At 37.1% G+C, this 21,439-nt stretch overlaps 1 protein-coding gene across 1 annotated transcript in view; it reads right to left on the bottom strand.

The window, feature by feature from the left end:
• Positions 1-9,693: 9,693 nt before the first annotated feature.
• LOC139753587 (moesin/ezrin/radixin homolog 1-like) overlaps positions 9,694-21,439 on the bottom strand; it is a 29,092-nt gene continuing 17,346 nt past the window's right edge. Inside the window, exons 5-10 of the mRNA XM_071670215.1 lie at positions 19,120-19,373; positions 18,636-18,782; positions 17,584-17,844; positions 16,369-16,726; positions 12,552-12,890; positions 9,694-10,133 (exon numbers count right to left, since the gene is read on the bottom strand). Of these exons, the coding sequence (XP_071526316.1) occupies positions 9,969-10,133; positions 12,552-12,890; positions 16,369-16,726; positions 17,584-17,844; positions 18,636-18,782; positions 19,120-19,373 (1,524 nt within the window). The 3' untranslated portion in view covers positions 9,694-9,968. The remainder of the gene's footprint in view (positions 10,134-12,551; positions 12,891-16,368; positions 16,727-17,583; positions 17,845-18,635; positions 18,783-19,119; positions 19,374-21,439) is intronic.

A 21,439-nucleotide genomic window follows, 5' to 3' on the forward strand; every position in this document is an offset into this window, starting at 1 on the left:
CAGATTGGGGAAGAGCAGTGTGGGTTCAGAAGTGGTAGAGGATGTGTGGATCAGGTGTTTGCTTTGAAGAATGTATGTGAGAAATACTTAGAAAAGCAAATGGATTTGTATGTAGCATTTATGGATCTAGAGAAGGCATATGATAGAGTTGATAGAGATGCTCTGTGGAAGGTATTAAGAATATATGGTGTGGGAGGCAAGTTGTTAGAAGCAGTGAAAAGTTTTTATCGAGGATGTAAGGCATGTGTACGTGTAGGAAGAGAGGAAAGTGATTGGTTCTCAGTGAATGTAGGTTTGCGGCAGGGGTGTGTGATGTTTCCATGGTTGTTTAATTTGTTTATGGATGGGGTTGTTAGGGAGGTGAATGTAAGAGTTTTGGAAAGAGGGGCAAGTATGCAGTCTGTTGTGGATCAGAGAGCTTGGGAAGTGAGTCAGTTGTTGTTCGCTGATGATACAGCGCTGGTGGCTGATTCATGTGAGAAACTGCAGAAGCTGGTGACTGAGTTTAGTAAAGTGTGTGAGAGAAGAAAGTTGAGAGTAAATGTGAATAAGAGCAAGGTTATTAGGTACAGTAGGGTCGAGGGTCAAGTCAATTGGGAGGTAAGTTTGAATGGAGAAAAACTGGAGGAAGTGAAGTGTTTGAGATATCTGGGAGTGTATTTGGCAGCGGATGGAACCATGGAAGCGGAAGTGATTCAAAAGGTGGGGGAGGGGGCGAAAATTCTGGGAGCCTTGAAGAATGTGTGGAAGTCGAGAACATTATCTCGGACAGCAAAAATTGGTATGTTTGAAGGAATGGTGGTTCCAACAATGTTGTATGGTTGCGAGGCGTGGGCTATGGATAGAGTTTTGCACAGGAGGGTGGATATGCTGGAAATGAGATGTTTGAGGACAATATGTGGTGTGAGGTGGTTTGATTGAGTAAGTAAAAATAGGGTAAGAGAGATGTGTTGTAATAAAAAGAGTGTGGTTGAGAGAGCAGAAGAGGGTGTTTTGAAATGGTTCGGTCACATGGAAAGAATGAGTGAGGAAAGATTGACCAAGAGGATATATGTGTCGGAGGTGGAGGGAACGAGGAGAAGTGGGAGACCAAATTGGAGGTAGAAAGATGGAGTGAAAAAGATTTTGAGTGATCAGGGCCTGAACATGCAGGAGGGTGAAAGGCGTGCAAGGAATAGAGTGAATTGGAACGATGTGGTATCCCGGGGCCGACGTGCTGTCAATGGATTGAACCAGGGCATGTGAAGCGTCTGGGGTAAACCATGGAAAGTTCTGTGGAGCCTGGATGTGGAAAGGGAGCTGTGGTTTCGATGCATTATTACATGACAGCTAGAGACTGAGTGTGAACGAATGGGGCCTTTGTTGTCTTTTCCTAGCGCTACCTCGCACACATGAGGGGGGAGGGGGTTGTTATTACATGTGTGGCGGGGTGGCGATGGGAATGAATAAAGGCAGATAGTATGAATTATGTACACGTGTATATATGTATATGTCTGTGTGTGTATATACATGTATACGTTGAGATGTATAGGTATGTATATTTGCGTGTGTGGACGTATATGTATATACATGTGTATGTGGGTGGGTTGGGCCATTCTTTCGTCTGTTTCCTTGCGCTACCTCGCTAACACGGGAGACAGCGACAAAGCAAAATAAATGAATAATAAATAATAGTAAGTTTTTTCATACATATTTGCCATTTCCTGCATCAGCGAGGTAGCATTAAGAACAGAGGATTGTGTCTAAGAGGGAAAATCCTCTTTTGGCCACCTTCTCTGTTCCTTCTTTTATTTTATTTATTCTTTTAGAAAAGTAAACACTGGAGGGGAGGATAAATTTCAGTTTTTCAGGGGAAATGGCATAATAGCAAGCTTTATATCATGTTTGTCTCAAATTTTAGTTCCTGATCATTGGCATTACTGGTTTTACTAATGTTTAATTCCTAGTAAATGTGGTGTAATATACATTCAATTTTCATCACAAATTTGAACATGGAACTGACTCGCCAAATATGCAGTGCATATACATGCTGGCCTAACACTTTTTCTCAGCTATTCATTGTGTCATGCAGTAAATTGATTGTGTTTATCCAAACATAGGGTGTTATTGGACTCTGCCTGCTTGAGCTTACACCTCAAGTCAAAAGTCACCTTTGGTGAGGCTGTATTTTTTGTCAGCTGATGAACCAGATTACAGTCTCGTCAAAGAACTTCTCACTTCAGAGGAATTTGTTCTATCCCTGATACTGAGTGTGGTACAGCCTTAGAGTTATAAATACCCCTGGATCTCAGAGAAGGTGGTCAAGAGGTTATATAATAAAGTAGGAGGGTAAGATGGTTTAACACTTTGAAGTGTTTTGAAAGTTATTCAGTCTGACAGCAGTGGAGCAGTGTAACAAAATGAGGAGGATTGATTTCCTGGTAAATAGCAAGCAGAGCAGTAATTTCAAAAAGTTCCTATTAAGGTCTGTAAAAGAATCCTAGAGAGAATACTAAGCATGTATCATATAAACAGTTAAACAGTAGCACTCTGTGCATACAGATGGCCTGTCCAAGTGTCTAAAGCTCTGTAAGCAACAAAAGAAGAAACAAAAGTGAGCACTATACACAGATTATGAAACATTATATCTATGAAGATAGTAACTGCAGTCATTCCTGCACATCTTTTTTTCATATTGCCAAGCCAGGCATCACTGGAATGGCAACCAAAGAGCTACTAGCAATAAATGGCCTTCCCTATATGAAGCTCTCATAGAAGCTCCTTTTGTGGAGATTTTCTGGATCTTAAATGATGGGAACCAGCTTGCCACTGACATTTGACTGATTCTAAAAGCTCCCAGATTACCCATATTCAGGCAATTTACCAATAGAGGAAATTATAATCACATGGCTTCCAGCATACTGAAACAAAGAAAGCATCCACAACCAAATTAATCATGATGGTTCCATCCCACAAATCACCAAGAGCCCCAAAACCTTCATCTTGTTAGAAAGCAGAGGAGTCATGTACCAAGTTTTACTTTGCCTCTTCACTACATGAAAAATTGATATCAAAAGGTTACTTGTTCAGTAAAGATAAAGGGTTCAGAAGACTGATGCAATAACATTTGATGAGCTCCTCAGGAGGCAAACACAAAACCTATTGGAGTAACATGGCCCTGAGGTTTTAAGGATTCTTTAGCCTGCTATATCAACATGGTAACTATTGAAAGGAGTGGAGTTAAGGAACCTTCACTGGATCCTTAACCCTGACCTGATCTTGATCAACTGCCATGGCAGAAAAGATAAATCAGATGGTTTGCCAAAGAACCTCATAATGCAATTTTGATTGCAGTGAAAAGTAATACTAAACAAATAGTGATTAATAACTACGAAAATTTCATGGCAGTAGAGCTCACAATTACCAAATGCCCAAATTTTCCATCCAGATACCCATATTTACCTCTGGCCAATATATTGCAAATAAAAGACACTTCTTCATATTTTCTAGGAAACCTCATCACATGACGTACCCTACTGAGTCAAAAAATGAAAGTTTAGTTATTGGCATTTGAGTAATCAGATCTTAGCACTTCAGTTGTTGTCAAGTTGCACTCCTCTGACCCAGGTAGCTGTCTTTTCTTTCTGCCTCACTTGCATGTGAACTACTGGCAACACTTTACTCACACTGCTCATTCTTCGTAACTAAATTTTCTTGTGGTTAGCACCATGTGTTAGCCCTGATTTTCCAACATTCATCAAAACAGGAAAGAATGGTAATCCTGGTCAACAGATAGTATCACTTAATTTTAACAGAAAAACAAGAACCAATATGCATCAGCAACCACCTTCTCAACTTAGGTGGATGAATTGGAAAAGATTTAGAATTGAACTCAGAGCCTTAAGTTACTAACATATGAACAATAAAGACAACAGCTGCATACATAAGACAACAACACTTTGTGCAACAAGAACAGTAGCGCCCTGAAAACAGAATGTCTTCATCATCATGGATATTCACATTCACCCTCTTAAATACTAACAGAAATTAATCTAACCTGCACCCTCCCATCACTCTGTATGGTCAGCTACTCACATTCACCAAAACTCCAACCATACTGTGTTTCACAATAAGACACATGTCATTCATTCTCTACACCACAAAGGCCATAAACAAGCACGTACCCTCAGAACACTTGCTGATCCAAGATTTGGACTAGAAAAAGATTAGTATCCTTTGCAAACAATTGATCAGCTCCACTATCAGTCATATCTTGCTTGCCTGGTCATCCACCTTGTCAAAAGCAAATATGACAAAGCTGCAAACCATACAAAACAGAGCACTTAGAAGAATCACTGGTTGCTAGCCACCACAAACATTGAACACCTGTGCAACGAAACAAAATTCTTACAATAAAATCTTATCTCAGTGTGCTTGGTACTCACTTATTTGCAAAAGTGCACCCTCTTCAGCTTACTCAACTACACTGTTTTTGTTAACACACCTCTCTAACCCTTTCATTATTTACTCTATCAAACCACCTCACACCACATACTCACCTCAAACATTTCATTTCCAACACACCCTCCTTCCTGTACACAGTCTTGTCTATGGTCTATGCCTAACACCCAAATGATAATGGTGGGACTACTATACCTTCGAACTCAACCATTTTTGCCCTCCCAATAAGGATCTCACTTCCATTAACATGGTTCCATTTGCTGCCATATCCACTACCAGGTGTCTAAAACACTTCACTTCCTCCAATTTTTCTCCATTCAAACTCACACCCCCAACTAACCTGTTCGTCTACCTTATATCTGTGATGGCTGCTGTTCCCTCCTGGTCATGGCAATAGAGTCTACATAACCAGTGAACTCCAGTTCTGCTTCTTAGCCTTTAGTGCCTCACCCTTAACAGGCCACTGGCAGAGAGGAACTCAAGTGCAGTGTTTGCAGAGGCCCCTACATAATGTTCCTGTTGAGTACTTTTACCAAATGCTCCAGCCTAATGTTCCTACCTATTACTTCTTTCTATTGCTCCTACCATTTTGCCAAAAGATAGGGCTAGCACATAGTACTGAACACAGGAAAATCTAAAGTTACAAAGAATGAACTGTTTAAGTGTTGTCGAGTGTTATGTTTGACAAAGAGAGATTGTATGTTTGTGGACAGAATGCCAGTAGTCCACGTGTGGGTAAGGCAAAAAGAAAAAACCACTAGCTATCTGAGTTAGAGGAGTGCAATTTGACAACTACAGAAGTGCTGGCTCACTACAAAGTTGTCACTAACCCACCCAATACCCAGGAGGGTTGTACTGGTAATGTAACTCCCTGGTCACTGGCTGCCTCCCAGCTACTACCTATATATCCTGTCCCTAAACTCTGCTAAACCTAGTAACCTTGCTTTTATTTACATTTACTCTCAACTTCCTCCTTTCACACCATTCCAAACTCAGTCACCGACTTCTAAAATTTTACACTTGAATCTGCCACCAGTGTTGTATCATCAGCAAACAACAACTGACTGACTTGCAAGCCCTCTCATCCCCTATAGATTGCATACTTGCTCCTCTCTCCAAGATCCTCACATTTATGTCTCTCACCACCCTATCCATAAAAAGTTAAACAACCAGGGTGACATCACACACATCTGACACTTACCAATCTTCACTTGGAACCATTCACTTTCCTCTCTACCTACTCGTAAACATACCTTACACCCTTGATGAAAACTTCTCACTGGTTCTAGCAGTATTCCTCCAACACTGTATGTTCTTTAGACCTTTCCTAAGGCATCTTTATCAGCCCTATAACATGCCTTCTTCAAATCCATAAGTGCCACATACAAATCCGTCTCTGCAAGTATTTTCACACACACATTCTTCAGTGCAAACACCCATCCACACATCCACCACTTTTGAAAACACACTGTTCCTCCCCAGTCTGATGTGAAATATGTAGGCATTTTTTTCTCTTGAAAAATGTTTGTCGAATTAAGTACTTCCTGCCTCTATCTCAAAGAGGGTTAGGATGAACGTTGTTTCTTATTGCTTGATTGTAAACATTTCCTGCACTGTACAATCTGTTGAGACAAATGATGCGCACTTTTTCTTATGTATTGTAATCACAAAATACTCCTGTAAGTAAGGTCTAATTTTCTTTCACAAAATTTGCAAAGGGATTCTATGAAAGTTTTAAAGCCAACTATAACATAAAATATGTGCCGGGGGTGATTTAAACTCTTATTTGCATTAAGCTTATGTATATTTAGTCTCTTAATCAAGGTACATCATATTAAAGCTATGTCTAGATTGCAATATGCATACATTCATTTTAGTGAACCAAAAATACAAGTGACAGTTCCATCATGTCTTATTTATACTGTTATTCGATATCAATAAATTTGTATTAATCTGATCAGTTTCCTTAATTTAGCTAGAATTCTCATAGGAGGGCTGCTTGTACATAGCTCAGGTTAGTAGATCATAGGCTTTAATATATATCACTTTTCCCACTCATTCTTCATTAATATGGAATGCACCTCTAGTGGGGTAATAATAAGTTCCTCAACTACATGAGTGTAAACCTTCTGAAAATCTGAAACATGATATAGTCTACATAATATCAACTTCCAAATTTTCATGATAAGAGGGTTCAAAGCCATGTAGCTGAAGAGTGTAGCACTTAGTATAGTTCTGTGTCTGTAGATGAGGTTGAGGATATGTATGAATGAAATGAGAATCTGTACATACCTGATCCACCCCAGTGGAATTAGGAATGGAGGTAATGATGATAAATAGAATAATACTTGTAGCATGATCAGAGTTACAGTAATTTAAAGATTCTTGAAAATTATAATTCATCATTCTAGTGCCTTTTACATCAATTACTCTCTTAATATTGAAGCTGGTCCAGTAAAGATGTAAGGCTGGATTTAAAGTGGAAAGGCAATGAATCTATGAATGGGAGGATGATATGACAGGAAAGCTTTTTCAAATCAACTTGATGATTTCTAGATAAATATTGGACATACGTTTAATTGAAAAAAGAAATGGGTTAAAAGAAATTCATTATCACAAAATTTTTATATCTTCAGCAAGATGAGGCTGATTCTAATGTAAAATTAAAAATGGGAAGGAGTTTCTCTTCAATCTTAATTGTCAAAATATTCATGCCGAAAATTTAGTGAGAATGGAAGAGCGTTTGTAGATTATTCAACTCACTGTTTAGAGTGAATGACTTGGAAGAACATGTTAAAACAGTATCTTACCAGATGGGTTTGATGAATTTCAAAATTATCAATAAAGTTCATGTAGTCTCAAGAAGGTTGGTAAGCACAAATATGAGACAGATTTCCTAATAATTATGGTAGCCCCACTCTATAGTTATTTCCATTGAAATATGAAGTATTTATAACTTTTTTATGGCAAATGACAGAAAATGTCAAAATCACAAAAGCAGGGTTACCAGAGTGAGGCCAGACCTATGGGCATTTCTCAAAAGTGGTGAGAAACGTTTTTGCAATGTATGCTTTTAGCAACATAAAAAAAAATTCATCATACTACATAACCTGAGGGCATGTATGAATATGTGAGGCAGTACAGTATGTACCTATTTATACCCCAAGATAACAGAAGTGGCATTACAGACATAGATATTTCTATCACTTACATCTTTTTGAATAATGATGGGAATTTATATACCAATTTTTTTTTTTTTTTTTTTTTTTTTTTTTTTTTTATACTTTGTCGCTGTCTCCCGCGTTTGCGAGGTAGCGCAAGGAAACAGACGAAAGAAATGGCCCAACCCCCCCCCCCATACACATGTACATACACACGTCCACACACGCAAATATACATACCTACACAGCTTTCCATGGTTTACCCCAGACGCTTCACATGCCTTGCTTCAATCCACTGACAGCACGTCAACCCCTGTATACCACATGACTCCAATTCACTCTATTTCTTGCCCTCCTTTCACCCTCCTGCATGTTCAGGCCCCGATCACACAAAATCTTTTTCACTCCATCTTTCCACCTCCAATTTGGTCTCCCTCTTCTCCTCGTTCCCACCACCTCCGACACATATATCCTCTTGGTCAATCTCTCCTCACTCATTCTCTCCATGTGCCCAAACCATTTCAAAACACCCTCTTCTGCTCTCTCAACCATGCTCTTTTTATTTCCACACATCTCTCTTACCCTTACGTTACTTACTCGATCAAACCACCTCACACCACACATTGTCCTCAAACATCTCATTTCCAGCACATCCATCCTCCTGCGCACATCTCTATCCATAGCCCACGCCTCGCAACCATACAACATTGTTGGAACCACTATTCCCTCAAACATACCCATTTTTGCTTTCCGAGATAGTGTTCTCGACTTCCACACATTTTTCAAGGCTCCCAAAATTTTCGCCCCCTCCCCCACCCTATGATCCACTTCCGCTTCCATGGTTCCATCCGCTGACAGATCCACTCCCAGATATCTAAAACACTTCACTTCCTCCAGTTTTTCTCCATTCAAACTCACCTCCCAATTGACTTGACCCTCACCCCTACTGTACCTAATAACCTTGCTCTTATTCACATTTACTCTCAACTTTCTTCTTCCACACACTTTACCAAACTCAGTCACCAGCTTCTGCAGTTTCTCACATGAATCAGCCACCAGCGCTGTATCATCAGCGAACAACAACTGACTCACTTCCCAAGCTCTCTCATCCCCAACAGACTTCATACTTGCCCCTCTTTCCAGGACTCTTGCATTTACCTCCCTTACAACCCCATCCATAAACAAATTAAACAACCATGGAGACATCACACACCCCTGCCGCAAACCTACATTCACTGAGAACCAATCACTTTCCTCTCTTCCTACACGTACACATGCCTTACATCCTCGATAAAAACTTTTCACTGCTTCTAACAACTTGCCTCCCACACCATATATTCTTAATACCTTCCACAGAGCATCTCTATCAACTCTATCATATGCCTTCTCCAGATCCATAAATGCTACATACAAATCCATTTGCTTTTCTAAGTATTTCTCACATTTCTCATATACCAATGTGCCACTAATATAAACCACTCTGCTATCCAGTGCAATGATCTTTAACTCTAATCAATAAATGAATCAAATCTTACATTGGCATTGTACTAAAAATGGTTGATGTGAAGGCTGAGTTCAACAGTGATTAACAAAGTCACTTTAATATGATTTAATCCTGTCCTTTCTTTCATTATTACTCTAGTAACAGTATTTCAGCAAACCTTTACATCCACGCTGGCTGAATTTTGACCATCTGGGATTAAATAATTCAAAAGTTTTGAACTTTACAAATTCATAGACACATAACTACAAATGGGCACACTAGAAACATAAATAAAGAGGAACTGATATTGAGAACATGGTAAAGAACCCAAAGGTGGGAGGTAATATGGTAAAAGATTGTAACAAAAACTGCACAGCTAGAATGGCACATAATTATTTCCCATTAATTTCTTACTACTTTCTAAATAATGTCAGTGTATTAAATATTCTATAAAGTTTATGAAGGCCTAGTGCAGAAAGAGACACTATCACACAAAGGAAAATATGTTTGAGTAAGAATTTGAGAAGTTTTTGTGGTTAAAGGTCACAAAAAGGGGCTTCTCTATTATATAAAGGCAAACCTTTCTTTGATAAAGGCCTTTCATCATATAATTATGTTTTTATTTTTCTAATGGACAACCAGCACTTCACAATATGACCAAAAAATGTACACTCTTTAGATAACATTTTTCCTCTGGCTTTTCAGCTAAAAAGCTAAAAATCATGAAATAAAAGAATATACACTTTATTTTTAAACACTTACCCACCCCTCTTGGAGCTCTACAATATTGAAATTATTGTCATTACTATGCTATCAATTTTTGATAACTTTCCTCACCAAATCCATGTAAGTATATATAACCAAAATACAGTATTTAGAATGTTTTACCAGTTCTCAAACTGATCAACCCTACGTTTCGTATTTCCTTTGCGAACTTCCCGTAGTGTTCTGTACTTGGTCTTACCTTCATTACTATTCTTGTTATGAATCTTGTCTAAGGTACTCATTCCTTCTGGCTTTTGATCCAATAACAAGGACAGCTTCACTTCCTGCATGCAAGAAATATAATGCAAACTGATACATACAGAAAACTATAACACATTACAGTTATTTGTTTTTGAAACATTAATGGTTTATGAATAGAAGGGGTATGAACTGTTCATCATTATGTGTGACTCTGGAAACAAAAAACAGAAGCAACTGGAAAATGAATACCATCTCACCACTATTCAAGACAAATTAAGCAAAAGAAAATACTTACAACCACCTTTAGTTTCTTCTTGCACCTGATACCATTCATTTCACAAATATACATTTGTCAGTCTTTCTGAAGTTATTTTTCCAAGTATCCATATTGAAGTTGGACACAGTCTTTCCATTATCATTTACTATCTTCAATCATCCTTCACCCAATTCACATCTTTGAACTTCTCTTTTTACTTGGTATACTTTCCTGAGGCTCCACCTTTCTAAAAACTAACCATATCTCTACATTTAATCTTGTTTACCTAATGTTCACCACACATACTAGGTGTTACACCACAAGTGAAAAGTCACCTTTGGTGAGGATGTATCATTATCATCTGGTACATTACGCTGTATCCTTATTATAATGAAATTAATTTCCATGGGGATGGATCAGATGCAAATAACCTTATTGTCTGAGGGGTACATGTACCTTTTTGGTGAATAAACGCTAGAATTAGGGTCACCATCACTTACCCCACAGGATGACAAAATTGCAGGGATATCTAATTTCCGTGGGTACATTTCCAGTTGGTTATCTCCACGTGGAAACCTTTAAAAACTTTTCCAATATTCTCCTCTCTTGCTCCATGGATTTTCACCCGATAACAACTTAAACTGCATCACAACTTGCAACCAAAGGAACAATATCTGATTCAATTTGACCACAGCAGAACTCTGTAACCACTGTACTCATTGCCTCACTTTATATAACTGATTTTGTTTAAATCCTATAATTCTTATCCTTTTCTCCTATTCAATACCTATTTACTTTTCAAGCTCATTTGTTACTGACATTACCAGAGATGTTTATTCAACTGTTACATTCTTAATATATTGTAGATGTATGAAAAAAATTAAAGTGCATTATTACCTATTTGTGCATATAGCATGTTAGTTTTTCATTTATGGACCTCATCTGTTACCAATGATCTTTCTGTGGAGAATTGCCACAAGGTTGCCTTTGATGAGTGCAACCCAATTATAATTTTCTGGGCACTATATGTATTTGGCTGAAGACATGAACAAATTGTTTGACTTCATAAGAGTGATGTTTTATAATGAGGAACACATCAGACACTCACAGTTTATGAGAAAATTTGGCACTTATAGAAAAAATTATATGAAACTCTAATCAAGTTTTATGCAACTTTCAAATTATATTTAGAATTCTCCAGTTAGGCTGTCATTTGATCTGAACCCACGTGAAGAATAATAAATACTCCAAATTTTTCAAATACAGGATCACTAATTTATGAAACACCAAATCAAGGGGATCCTACAGCTAACTGTACCTCTATAAGCAATGAAAATTTTCTGAAAACAAAGTCACATCAACTGGTTAAATTTGTGGACTAAATGTAAACGGTTCACAAGACTACATTTACTTTTGACTCAGTTTTGTTGAGCAACTCTTGATCACAAACTTATCTAAGCTGATCATTTTTATTTATAGTCCTTGGATCCTACCATGGCCACAGAAAAGCTGTGCTGATATTTCTTGAAAGGCTCTGATTACTTCTCAAATTAAACTGAAAAAATCAGGTTAAGAATCATCTAGTGAGGTACAAATTCCCTTAGTGTGCTTCTTCATGATCACTGATTACAACCTGGGGTACCTAGGTTGAAATACATCAAAATAAACAAAGCATTTGGATGTGTTTTTTTAATGCACATCTAGCAATCTGTTTGAGAACAATACATCATGCCCATGATGCATAAACAAGTGGCTACATCAGTAACATTAACATTACTCTAGATGTGGCATAATCTGTTCTTTTTCTATCCAGCTTCATTGCATTCTGTGGTTGTGTTTGTATATAATGACAAAATTTTGTTATATACAACATCTAAAAATTCCTTAATCTTTCCAAATTGTTGATTTGTTTTCTTTTGATTACTGGACCCTTTCCTAAAATACCCTGATAAAACACTGTGATCATTAAGCCAATTGTCAATGTTTCACAAATTTTCTCTCACATTATGGATATTAATCATGATGATTTTTACATTTGTCATGATGAATTTTTAAGATATGTATAAAAGTACTGTCTCAACAAATGATGCAGTACATCAAGCAAGAATGGTTACTTAGAGTGAACCCTAACACTGCTTATTGTTTCTATCAACCAGGACCTAATTTGGTCTCAATCAAAGAAAACTGTGCATAACTTAATGGAAAGAGTGAAATTAAAACACAAATGCATTAATAACATTCTTACCTCAAGTAATTTCATTCTCCTAATAGCAGAAAAGTCTTCCCGGGTTGATTCCTGTGGTTCAGAATCCATGCTGACTTCTTCTAAGGCATGGGATGCAGCACTGGGGGTTGCACTTCTTGAAGTACTGTTGCTTGAAGAACTCTTATCCCTTCCATCAAACCCATTGTATGAACTTTGCTGTATTGTAGCTTCTACCCTCCTGACTTCTCTTTCCTTTTCATCTTCACTTTCAGAGGAGGAGGAGGAGGAAGACTGTCTAGATACTCTGGGTGCAGTAGAGGCACTGAGAAGGGCCAATGTTGCTTCCTCCTCTTTACGCCGTGCTTCTTCAACCTCTGCCTATACAGAAACAATATCAATCTTTAAAAACCCTTTTACATATATCACTTTCCCAATATCACATCTCAATGAACATATCTCATCTGAAAGTATCTAGTTCAAACTTCAGGCTGCATCATGTTACTTGGTTATAGATATCTTGTGTTCACAAAAAGATAAAGTAAAAAGGTTTCAGTTTACCTTCCTCAAACCCACTGCAAATATGAGAGGATATGCCCATGTGTGTCTTGTGCTTTTGGGAACAGAACAAAGAAAGTCGTGTGGTACTGTAATATACACGATAACAAGACCCATTAACAAAGAGATGAACTATGAAAGGACTTCATAACATAGTCAATCAGGAAATAAACATATTGCACTACACACTGTGAGTAGGTCAGACAATGTTTATGACCAGCATCTGGGACAGAAAACCTAATGCAACATGACATAGGTTTGTATGCCCTGCAATCTATAATGACTTCTTGCTTACTCGTTGCCTTTGTCATTTTGTTTGTGAGAAGAGAAAAAATGCAATGTTAGTATAGGTACGAATACTGAATTCACAGACCACTCTTTCCTCTCTCCAGCTTCATCTTCCTTACATAGATTTTGTTTATGAATTAAAAATGTTAAGGCTTGAACAATTTCAATCCCCTTCTAATGGAAGTACAGTAAATCCTTGACTTAATGGACCCTGACATAATGAAATTAACAGATCTAATGGACTGATATAACGGACTGAATTTAACTCTCATTTGTCCTCTTTTTCAACCCCTGCATCTTCCTCTTGATCTCCTGCCTTTTTCTCTAATACATCTCCCAATCATTTGCACTCCTTCCATTTTTCTTTCACAGAAAACTTTTCTACTTCAACTACATTTCAACTAGGTTACATTTGATTTAACTGACTTTCGGCATTAATGGACACCCCTTCCCCTATTAGTCCGTTGAAATATATGATAATCCTTCAGTTATCAGAAAATACCCCATCAATTATGTGTGCTGTATACTGTGTCAGGCATGCTTTACAAGCTCCATGACTAGTGACAATCCATGCTGTAAGTCATCCATGAAATTCATAAAAACAAAAATGTGCAGAAAGTCATGCATTACAAAAAAATTACTGTTTAGTGTATGTAATGACTACCTACAAAGAAAATTATGATTCAAAAAGTAACATCTGGAACCACCAAATAAGTTTATCAACCACCTTTGAAGCTAGTGATTTTTCAAAAAGTAACACCTGTTACTATTGTATTTAGAATTCTTTGGTCCCTGTGAAGGAAATTACACCTCTGAATAAATTAAAAATAGCATGAAATAAATGACTGCTAATGGGTCTCTATGGCATTACATCAAAACCCTTAATGTCTATAAGAAAAGTAATGTGCTACATGGGAGGTCATGAAAATATAAACAGATTTTTTTCATATCTATGTTAATACCTGAAATAAGAAGACCTCTTTAGTGGATTGAAAATCATATTAGTAGGATGGAACAGGCGACACACCAGAGGTGCCTCTTCTAAGTGTGTTAGAGTAACCAGTGGCATGTCGCAAGACTTGGTCTTACAGTTGCTGTTATTCCTGATTGATATCATTAAGTCAACAGAAGGACCAAATTCTTACTTGAATACATTTGTGGATGATGCAAAAGTCATGAGAAGAGTAACAAGTGACCCAAAAAGGAACTTGGGTATGTTCCAAAATTGGTAAGATACATGGCTGATGAATTGCAACCCAAGCAAAAACTAAAAAAACAAAGATGGGTCACAGATGAAGACGGTCTTGAATATGGCTATAATCTGACAGGAAATCACCTTCATGGATCTCTGTGAAAGAGTCAAAGGGGTCAACATGGTACCTTAGCTATTACCAGAACACGTTAGACCTCTTTCAGCAAATGGTCCTGCGTAACTATAAATATAAAAAAATGAGACTTCTTAAGGAGGTAGATTCTCTGCTGGTTATCATTTGATATGTGTTAATGTACATAAATAAGCAAATGTTCAGTAAGACATATTATCTGCTGGGTGATATCTAAAATGTACTAAAGACATAGATAAAGAAATGTTCAATAAAAATTTGCTACTTATAACAGACCTAGATTAGAATATATGTCTCAATATGGTTAGCGCAGTTACAGAAACCTAAATATCTAATAGAGGTGGTCCATAGAATATTAATGAAGACTGGTGTGTGATATGAGAGCTGAGCCCATCAATAATTCAAATGACAACGTCCTCAGTGAAGTTCTGTGAAAAATGCTAAGAAAGTACAGTGAGTTCATAGCAAGAATCTAATCAAGAAACTTAATCTAAAAGATGTCTGATTTCATAGAATTAGAGCTGTGGATGAATGGAATAAGTTAAGTGATGAAACTGCAAGCTGTATACATCAGGCTAAAAAGTTGTTTGTTAGTAAAAAAGTTTCAAGAGATGGCACCCAATCAGAATAGGATTCCCTCCTTGTTGCTGTACTGATGTGTAATTATGAGTAAATGATTGATCATCTCTAATCTATTACTTCACAGATTAATAAGATATTAATAAGAATAGCAAAGCTTAAAAACACTAACAGCAAAGAGCAGATATGGTAAATCTAATGCTTAAATGATGACCAATGGGAAATACAGATAATATATCACTAATGGAAAATTCACCAATGAATTCAATATAGCCAACATCTTTATAAAAATCACCATTGCACTGTTGTAAACAAACACATCAGTAAATTCCTTACTTTAGCTCAGTTATCATGTAGCATGCTCAAAGCAATACTTGCAGAATTAATAGAGCTAATTTACAGTGAAAGGCTGGAGGTTTTAAATTCCTCCACCTTGGAAAAGAGAAAAGTGAGGAGTGACATGATCACAACCTTTAGGTTTTTAAAAGAGATCAACTATATGGACAGTGAACAGTTATTTAAGAGATGTATGGATAGAGCAACGATAGGACATAACATGAAATTAAGTAAGAAACTTGTTATAGTAAAAAAGTGGTAAATGAATGGAAATGAATGATTGGGGACATGAATTTAAGAGACTGAATGAAAGTAGAGAATGACAACTACTTTTAAGGGACTGATGAGATCGAAAACAAAGTGGGATGAGTTCTAGTACCATAACATTAGCCAGCTATATAAGTTTGTTACAACAGTGTTGTTTTTAAGCAGAATTTCTCAGACCATCCTTGGAAAACATTACAGTCATCAGTTCTCCTCCACATTAAGGTAAACTGACAGTGAGTGAGAGATCTTTATATATCATCAAGTGCTCAAGGTGATTTTAAAACCCTTCCCTGTCAACTTTGTATTATGCTTTAAAATAATAAATGACCTATATTGTCCATTACAAAATGCCATATCACAATCTTCTACAGCAGTCTTACAAAAAGTGAGTATTTTCCTTAGCAGATGAAGTTTAAAGTATTTCTATTCACATTTCTTTTAAACAGCTGAAATATACTAAATACTATAAGAAATTGATTATAACATACCTGAAGTCTCCTTGTTTCTTCATCTTTGATATTGACCTCTTCTTGAATACGCTGAACTTCCTCTTGTTTGGTCTGGATTTCCTCCTCAAGCCTTGCCTTTTCCCCTGCTTCCATTTCCTTAGCCTCCTCCAAACGTACCATCATTGCTTGCAGCTCTTGTTGCTTTTCCTCCAGTTGAATCTTGGCAGCCTGCAACTCTTTGAGTTGTTCTTCTAAACGACGAATTGTTTCCTGAGCTTCATTAAGCTCTTTTTGACGATGATCCATTTCTACATGCATCTGTGTAAGACGTACTTCATACTCTTTCTGCCTCTTTTCTGCTTCCTCACGTAAGGACATCTCACGAGCAAGTTTTTGTCTGTTAAACAGCTATTTTGTAGTTTTTATATTTAGCAGTTAAAAAATATCACACTATCCTGCTTACATCATAATAATCATAGCACATACCTCTAATTTCTTCTGCGGTTAATCCCCTTATAGATCAAACACTTACTCAAATTCAATATTCCATGAATACCTTCCTTTCTTCAACTATCCCAGCATCTGTACATTCATGATGTCATTTACTAATATTTCTAGAGTTAATATATACTCACTCAGTAATTGTGATTCATATAAACTAAGTTAAAGTGACTGAAGGGAAAAAGTTATTTTTCTATAAAATGTTGAGGCTTAAGCATTTGAAAAAATGGACTAACCTTCATAACAATGCCAAGAAAATGCAAAGCTTTCAACCACTATTTCATACAAAGCTAATTCTACCAGGGTTTGTTGACAAGTATCTCCCCCACACTGCCTGTTTAGCTGTATATGCTCTGAACTTATCATACATAATAGCTAGTGTTGCTAATCCTATTCTGAGTTCAGAAACAAACTGTCAACTTAGTAAGAGCCAGGATAAAGGAAAACTGTCATAAAGACAAGTATATCTACAACAGATTGAATACCTAATAAGTAAATTTTTTGTCAAAGATATGCAGCAAATCCTACTGACATATGACCACTGCTTCTTCACTGCTCTGTCTTTTTCCCTATATTTCAAAAGCAAAGTAAAACAAAAGTAAAGAACAGAGTTTGTTTAGTAAAGATGAGAAGGCATATAGAATTAAGATTCCAAACTGAATCAGTATTTGTATGAGGTACATCTTTCATAAGTTAAATGAAGCAGATTGCTTGACTATTTAAAAGTGTACAAATTTATTAAAAAGGACTCACGTTGCACGTTTCCTAGATTCCTTTTCTTCTCTTGCTTGAATCTTCATTTGCTGAACTTCAATTGTGTCAGCTTTACGACGACGTACATATAGGTTGTGGTTTCCTGTACAGAGAGCCAGAATAGTCTTGTTCACTCTTACATGGGATGCAGTAAAGACAAAGTCAGGAGATTTCTTTTCAATGGGCTTGATGACAAATTTTCGGTTGTGGAAGGTTATGTTGCGAATTTCAGCCCATGGGAACCCAATCTTAGGCGTAAGCCTGTTGAATAGATAATGAAGATATGTTTATTATGTGGATGTAAAAGAGCACACTGACAAAGTGAGCTGGAAAAGATTGTGTAGTACATTCGGTAAGAGATGCAGAGGGCATTTTTAATTAACACACCAAAGAAAGACTACAAACCACTTTAGCAATAGCACTGCAAAATGTGCTCAAATTAACTTTAACCATGATGTACTGGATCCAGAATTCTGAGAACAATATTGGGTGTGCAGCAAGATGACTGTAAGAAATGACACCATAAGGATACGGTGGTGCTCTAAGTGCAGTCTGATCAAAAGAGATGCCCTGGATGTGCTGATATGGTTCAAGCATATGGAGAGGATGGGTGACAAAAGACTGGCTAAAAAATCTATGCATCAGAAGTGGAAGAAGCTATGGACAGGGGTAGACCAAGAAGGAGATGGGATTATGGAGTGAAAGGGCCTTTAAGATACCATAACTTGAATATTCAGGGAAGATAAGAGGCATGTATGGGATAGAATGAATTGGTCTGATGTGGTATACAAAGGATGATGTGCAGTCACTGGGTTGAACTAAGGCATGTGAAGCAGTCAGGGGGATTTGGCTGTGCATGGTTTGCCCTAGTTTCAGCGCATTATACATGAAAACTAAGAGTGGATGTAAGCAAATATAGCCATCTGTTCTTGGTATTGCCTGGCTAAGGTCAGAAATGGCAAACAATTATAGAATACATATTTTCTATCCTCTAAAATGATATTCTATTTTAAACTGTCCGTTAAGAATATCATACTTGTTTGACAACTTACAGGTCATTTCTATCAAAGACATTGATTCCAAGAGCATCAATACCAAGGGCAAGCTTTGTGCCCTTCTTGTTCTCAATATCAAAGTAGTTGACACCATACATTTCTGTGTCCTGAGCCAACTTCAGGTACTCCAACATGGCCTCATCTCTGCAAGCAGTAAAATTATTAGATGCAAAGCAAGATAATGTCTGCGTTCACAGCTAAGTACCACTTGAGTACAAACACAAGAACAAGGGTGAGAAAAATCTAAAATTCCATAAATTTATGCCCCTGGATGCCTAAGCAAGGACATAGAGAGAACAGTCTAACTACTTATGTTAACATCCCTGGGAATGTAGAAAAAAAAGGAAACAAAAGAATATTTGAGAATCTGGTAAGAATGATATCCTTTTACCACTTGCCAAAGCTAGCCCATTTGAATATTTCCATAAACATTTGTAACTGTATTTCCACTTGAGACCCCTGACCTGACCCATAATCTTACCTCATCATACTCTTGTGCTCCTTGTGCCATCTGGTGATCTTCTCCTCCCATGCCTCACGTGTCAGTTTGTGCTGCTCCATAACTCGCTGAGGTAGGAGCCGATCATTGGCTAAAAAGCCTGGCTTATGATATTCTGGTTCAAAATCTCCATATTTGACCTGAACAGCATAAGAGGAGAGCAGCACTGCAGCATCAGGTGGACAGTAGATGTCATCACTCAGGATAGCATTTTTCACTTGCAAGTAGAACATTCGCTGAAACATTATTGATTCATCAAGTTTTGATATTCACCAATCAAAAATTCATATACAGTATTAAAAATGCTTCACAACCACTCATCCTTATAATCCTTAAATATCCCTGGGGATAGGGGATTAAGAATACTTCCCACGTATTCCCTGCGTGTCGTAGAAGGCGACTAAAAGGGGAGGGAGCGGGGGGCTGGAAATCCTCCCCTCTCGGTTTTTTTTTTTTATTTTTCCAAAAGAAGGAACAGAGAATTGGGCCAGGTGAGGGTATTCCCTCAAAGGCCCAGTCCTCTGTTCTTAACGCTACCTTCGCTAATGCGGGAAATGGCGAATAGTTTGAAAGAAAGAAAGAAGAAAGAAAGGATAGTAGTGGGAAAGCTGACAAATTAGAGTCATATAAGGGAGAATAATTGGGGGTATACTGACAGATCTCATGAATGAAAAATTTAAGCAGAGAGTGTGCAAGAATCACTTAGAAATACTCATCCCAACAATAAAACATGATTGCAAAACCTAACTATACACAGGTCAGGTAAGGCAAAAAATATAGTAGCAGAGATGAATTATCTGCTCACTGCGAATGGAATCAGGACTGATAAAGTGAAGAATGATGTGAGAAGGTTATATGATGTGAAGCAGTCATTACAAAAGAGCACGGAGGAAAGTCATAAAGGATGGAAAAGTTGAACAGAGCATAAGGTAGATGGTACAATAATCAAGAAGATATATTGTAGTACAGAAGATGGGACACAAAGGAAAGGTAGATCAAAAGAGAGATGGGCAGATGTAATAACTGATTAGAGCTGGGGATATTTTATATTTTCACAGGAGTGATTGTGGACCAAATCCAATAGAAACATTTGTATGTATTAAAGTGGTATGAATGGAAACTTTGGACTTATATAACAAGTCAACTGAGTGTGCAGAGTGAAAATTTAGGAAGCACTTCTATAAGTGTGAGAGTTCATTTTTCACTTTAACACAGTATGTACAGGTTGAGAAAATATGTGAGAGATGTTGAAAAGGCTGTACAAACCTGATCTACCTTAATAAAGTAGTATTTGATTAATGATAATACAGACAAACAGCCAGATATAGCTCACAGGGTGCATGGCTTTACTTTACAAAATGTTTAGTTTCATCTCAAGAATATATGATGGGTTTGTTTGATATGCACTGGTGGAAAATATTTTATTACTAAAGCTCTTGATTTTAGAGATACAATTCACAGCTCAAAATCAATTTGAATGGAATTGAATTAACATCAGGTGGTGAGTTTATGTACTTGGGAACGATAATCAATAAGGATGGTGGTGGAAAACCAGTTGTTGAAGGTAGTCATGAAAGAAACAAGAATTAGATATGTAATGAGTTTTGCCAAGTATAAGAATTAAAATGTAAAGAATGCATAAGTATGGCATGATGGACTGCCTTTCTCAAATCTAATGGATAAGAAATTGTAATTTTCCTTGATCTAAACAAATGAAAATAAAAGCAGAAAAGGTAGGTAGAAAATTTACGTAGTTTAGTTGGGATTAAAGAACATCAAAAAGAAATCAGAAAAAATATATGGTATGAACAGTGAAGCATTTGTCAGGACATATGGATGAAAGCTTATGATGCTATGGACAAGCAGACCATAAGGCAGATAATGAAATGGTAAAAATTTATGGTATCGGAGGAAGTTTCAAGAAGAGATAAGTGGACCATGAATGACACAGATAGATATACAGGGTGAACTACTTAGAGCTGTTTCATATATGGATGCCATGGTAATAACTTCTGATCATGAGCAGTGGTGTGTTACATGTGGGGATGGGGATGGAGCAGTGATTGGAGAGGGAAGAGAGTTAAGGATCATGGGTACACAGATAATCAAAACTCCGGCTTTCTAACACCATGACAGGATCAGTTTTGCATATCATTCTCTTTTTTTAGTTCATAGTCTCTCAGTTCTGCAAAATTCTTTATTCATTGTTTTATTCCTTAACAATAATGATTTCCTTCCCCTACATCTCTATACCTTAGTATAAAGAAGACAATAATCCTCAAATGTAACACAATGTATGAAA

Source organism: Panulirus ornatus, chromosome 2, assembly GCF_036320965.1.
Source record: "Panulirus ornatus isolate Po-2019 chromosome 2, ASM3632096v1, whole genome shotgun sequence".
In the NCBI taxonomy this organism is placed as follows: Eukaryota; Metazoa; Arthropoda; class Malacostraca; order Decapoda; family Palinuridae; genus Panulirus; species Panulirus ornatus.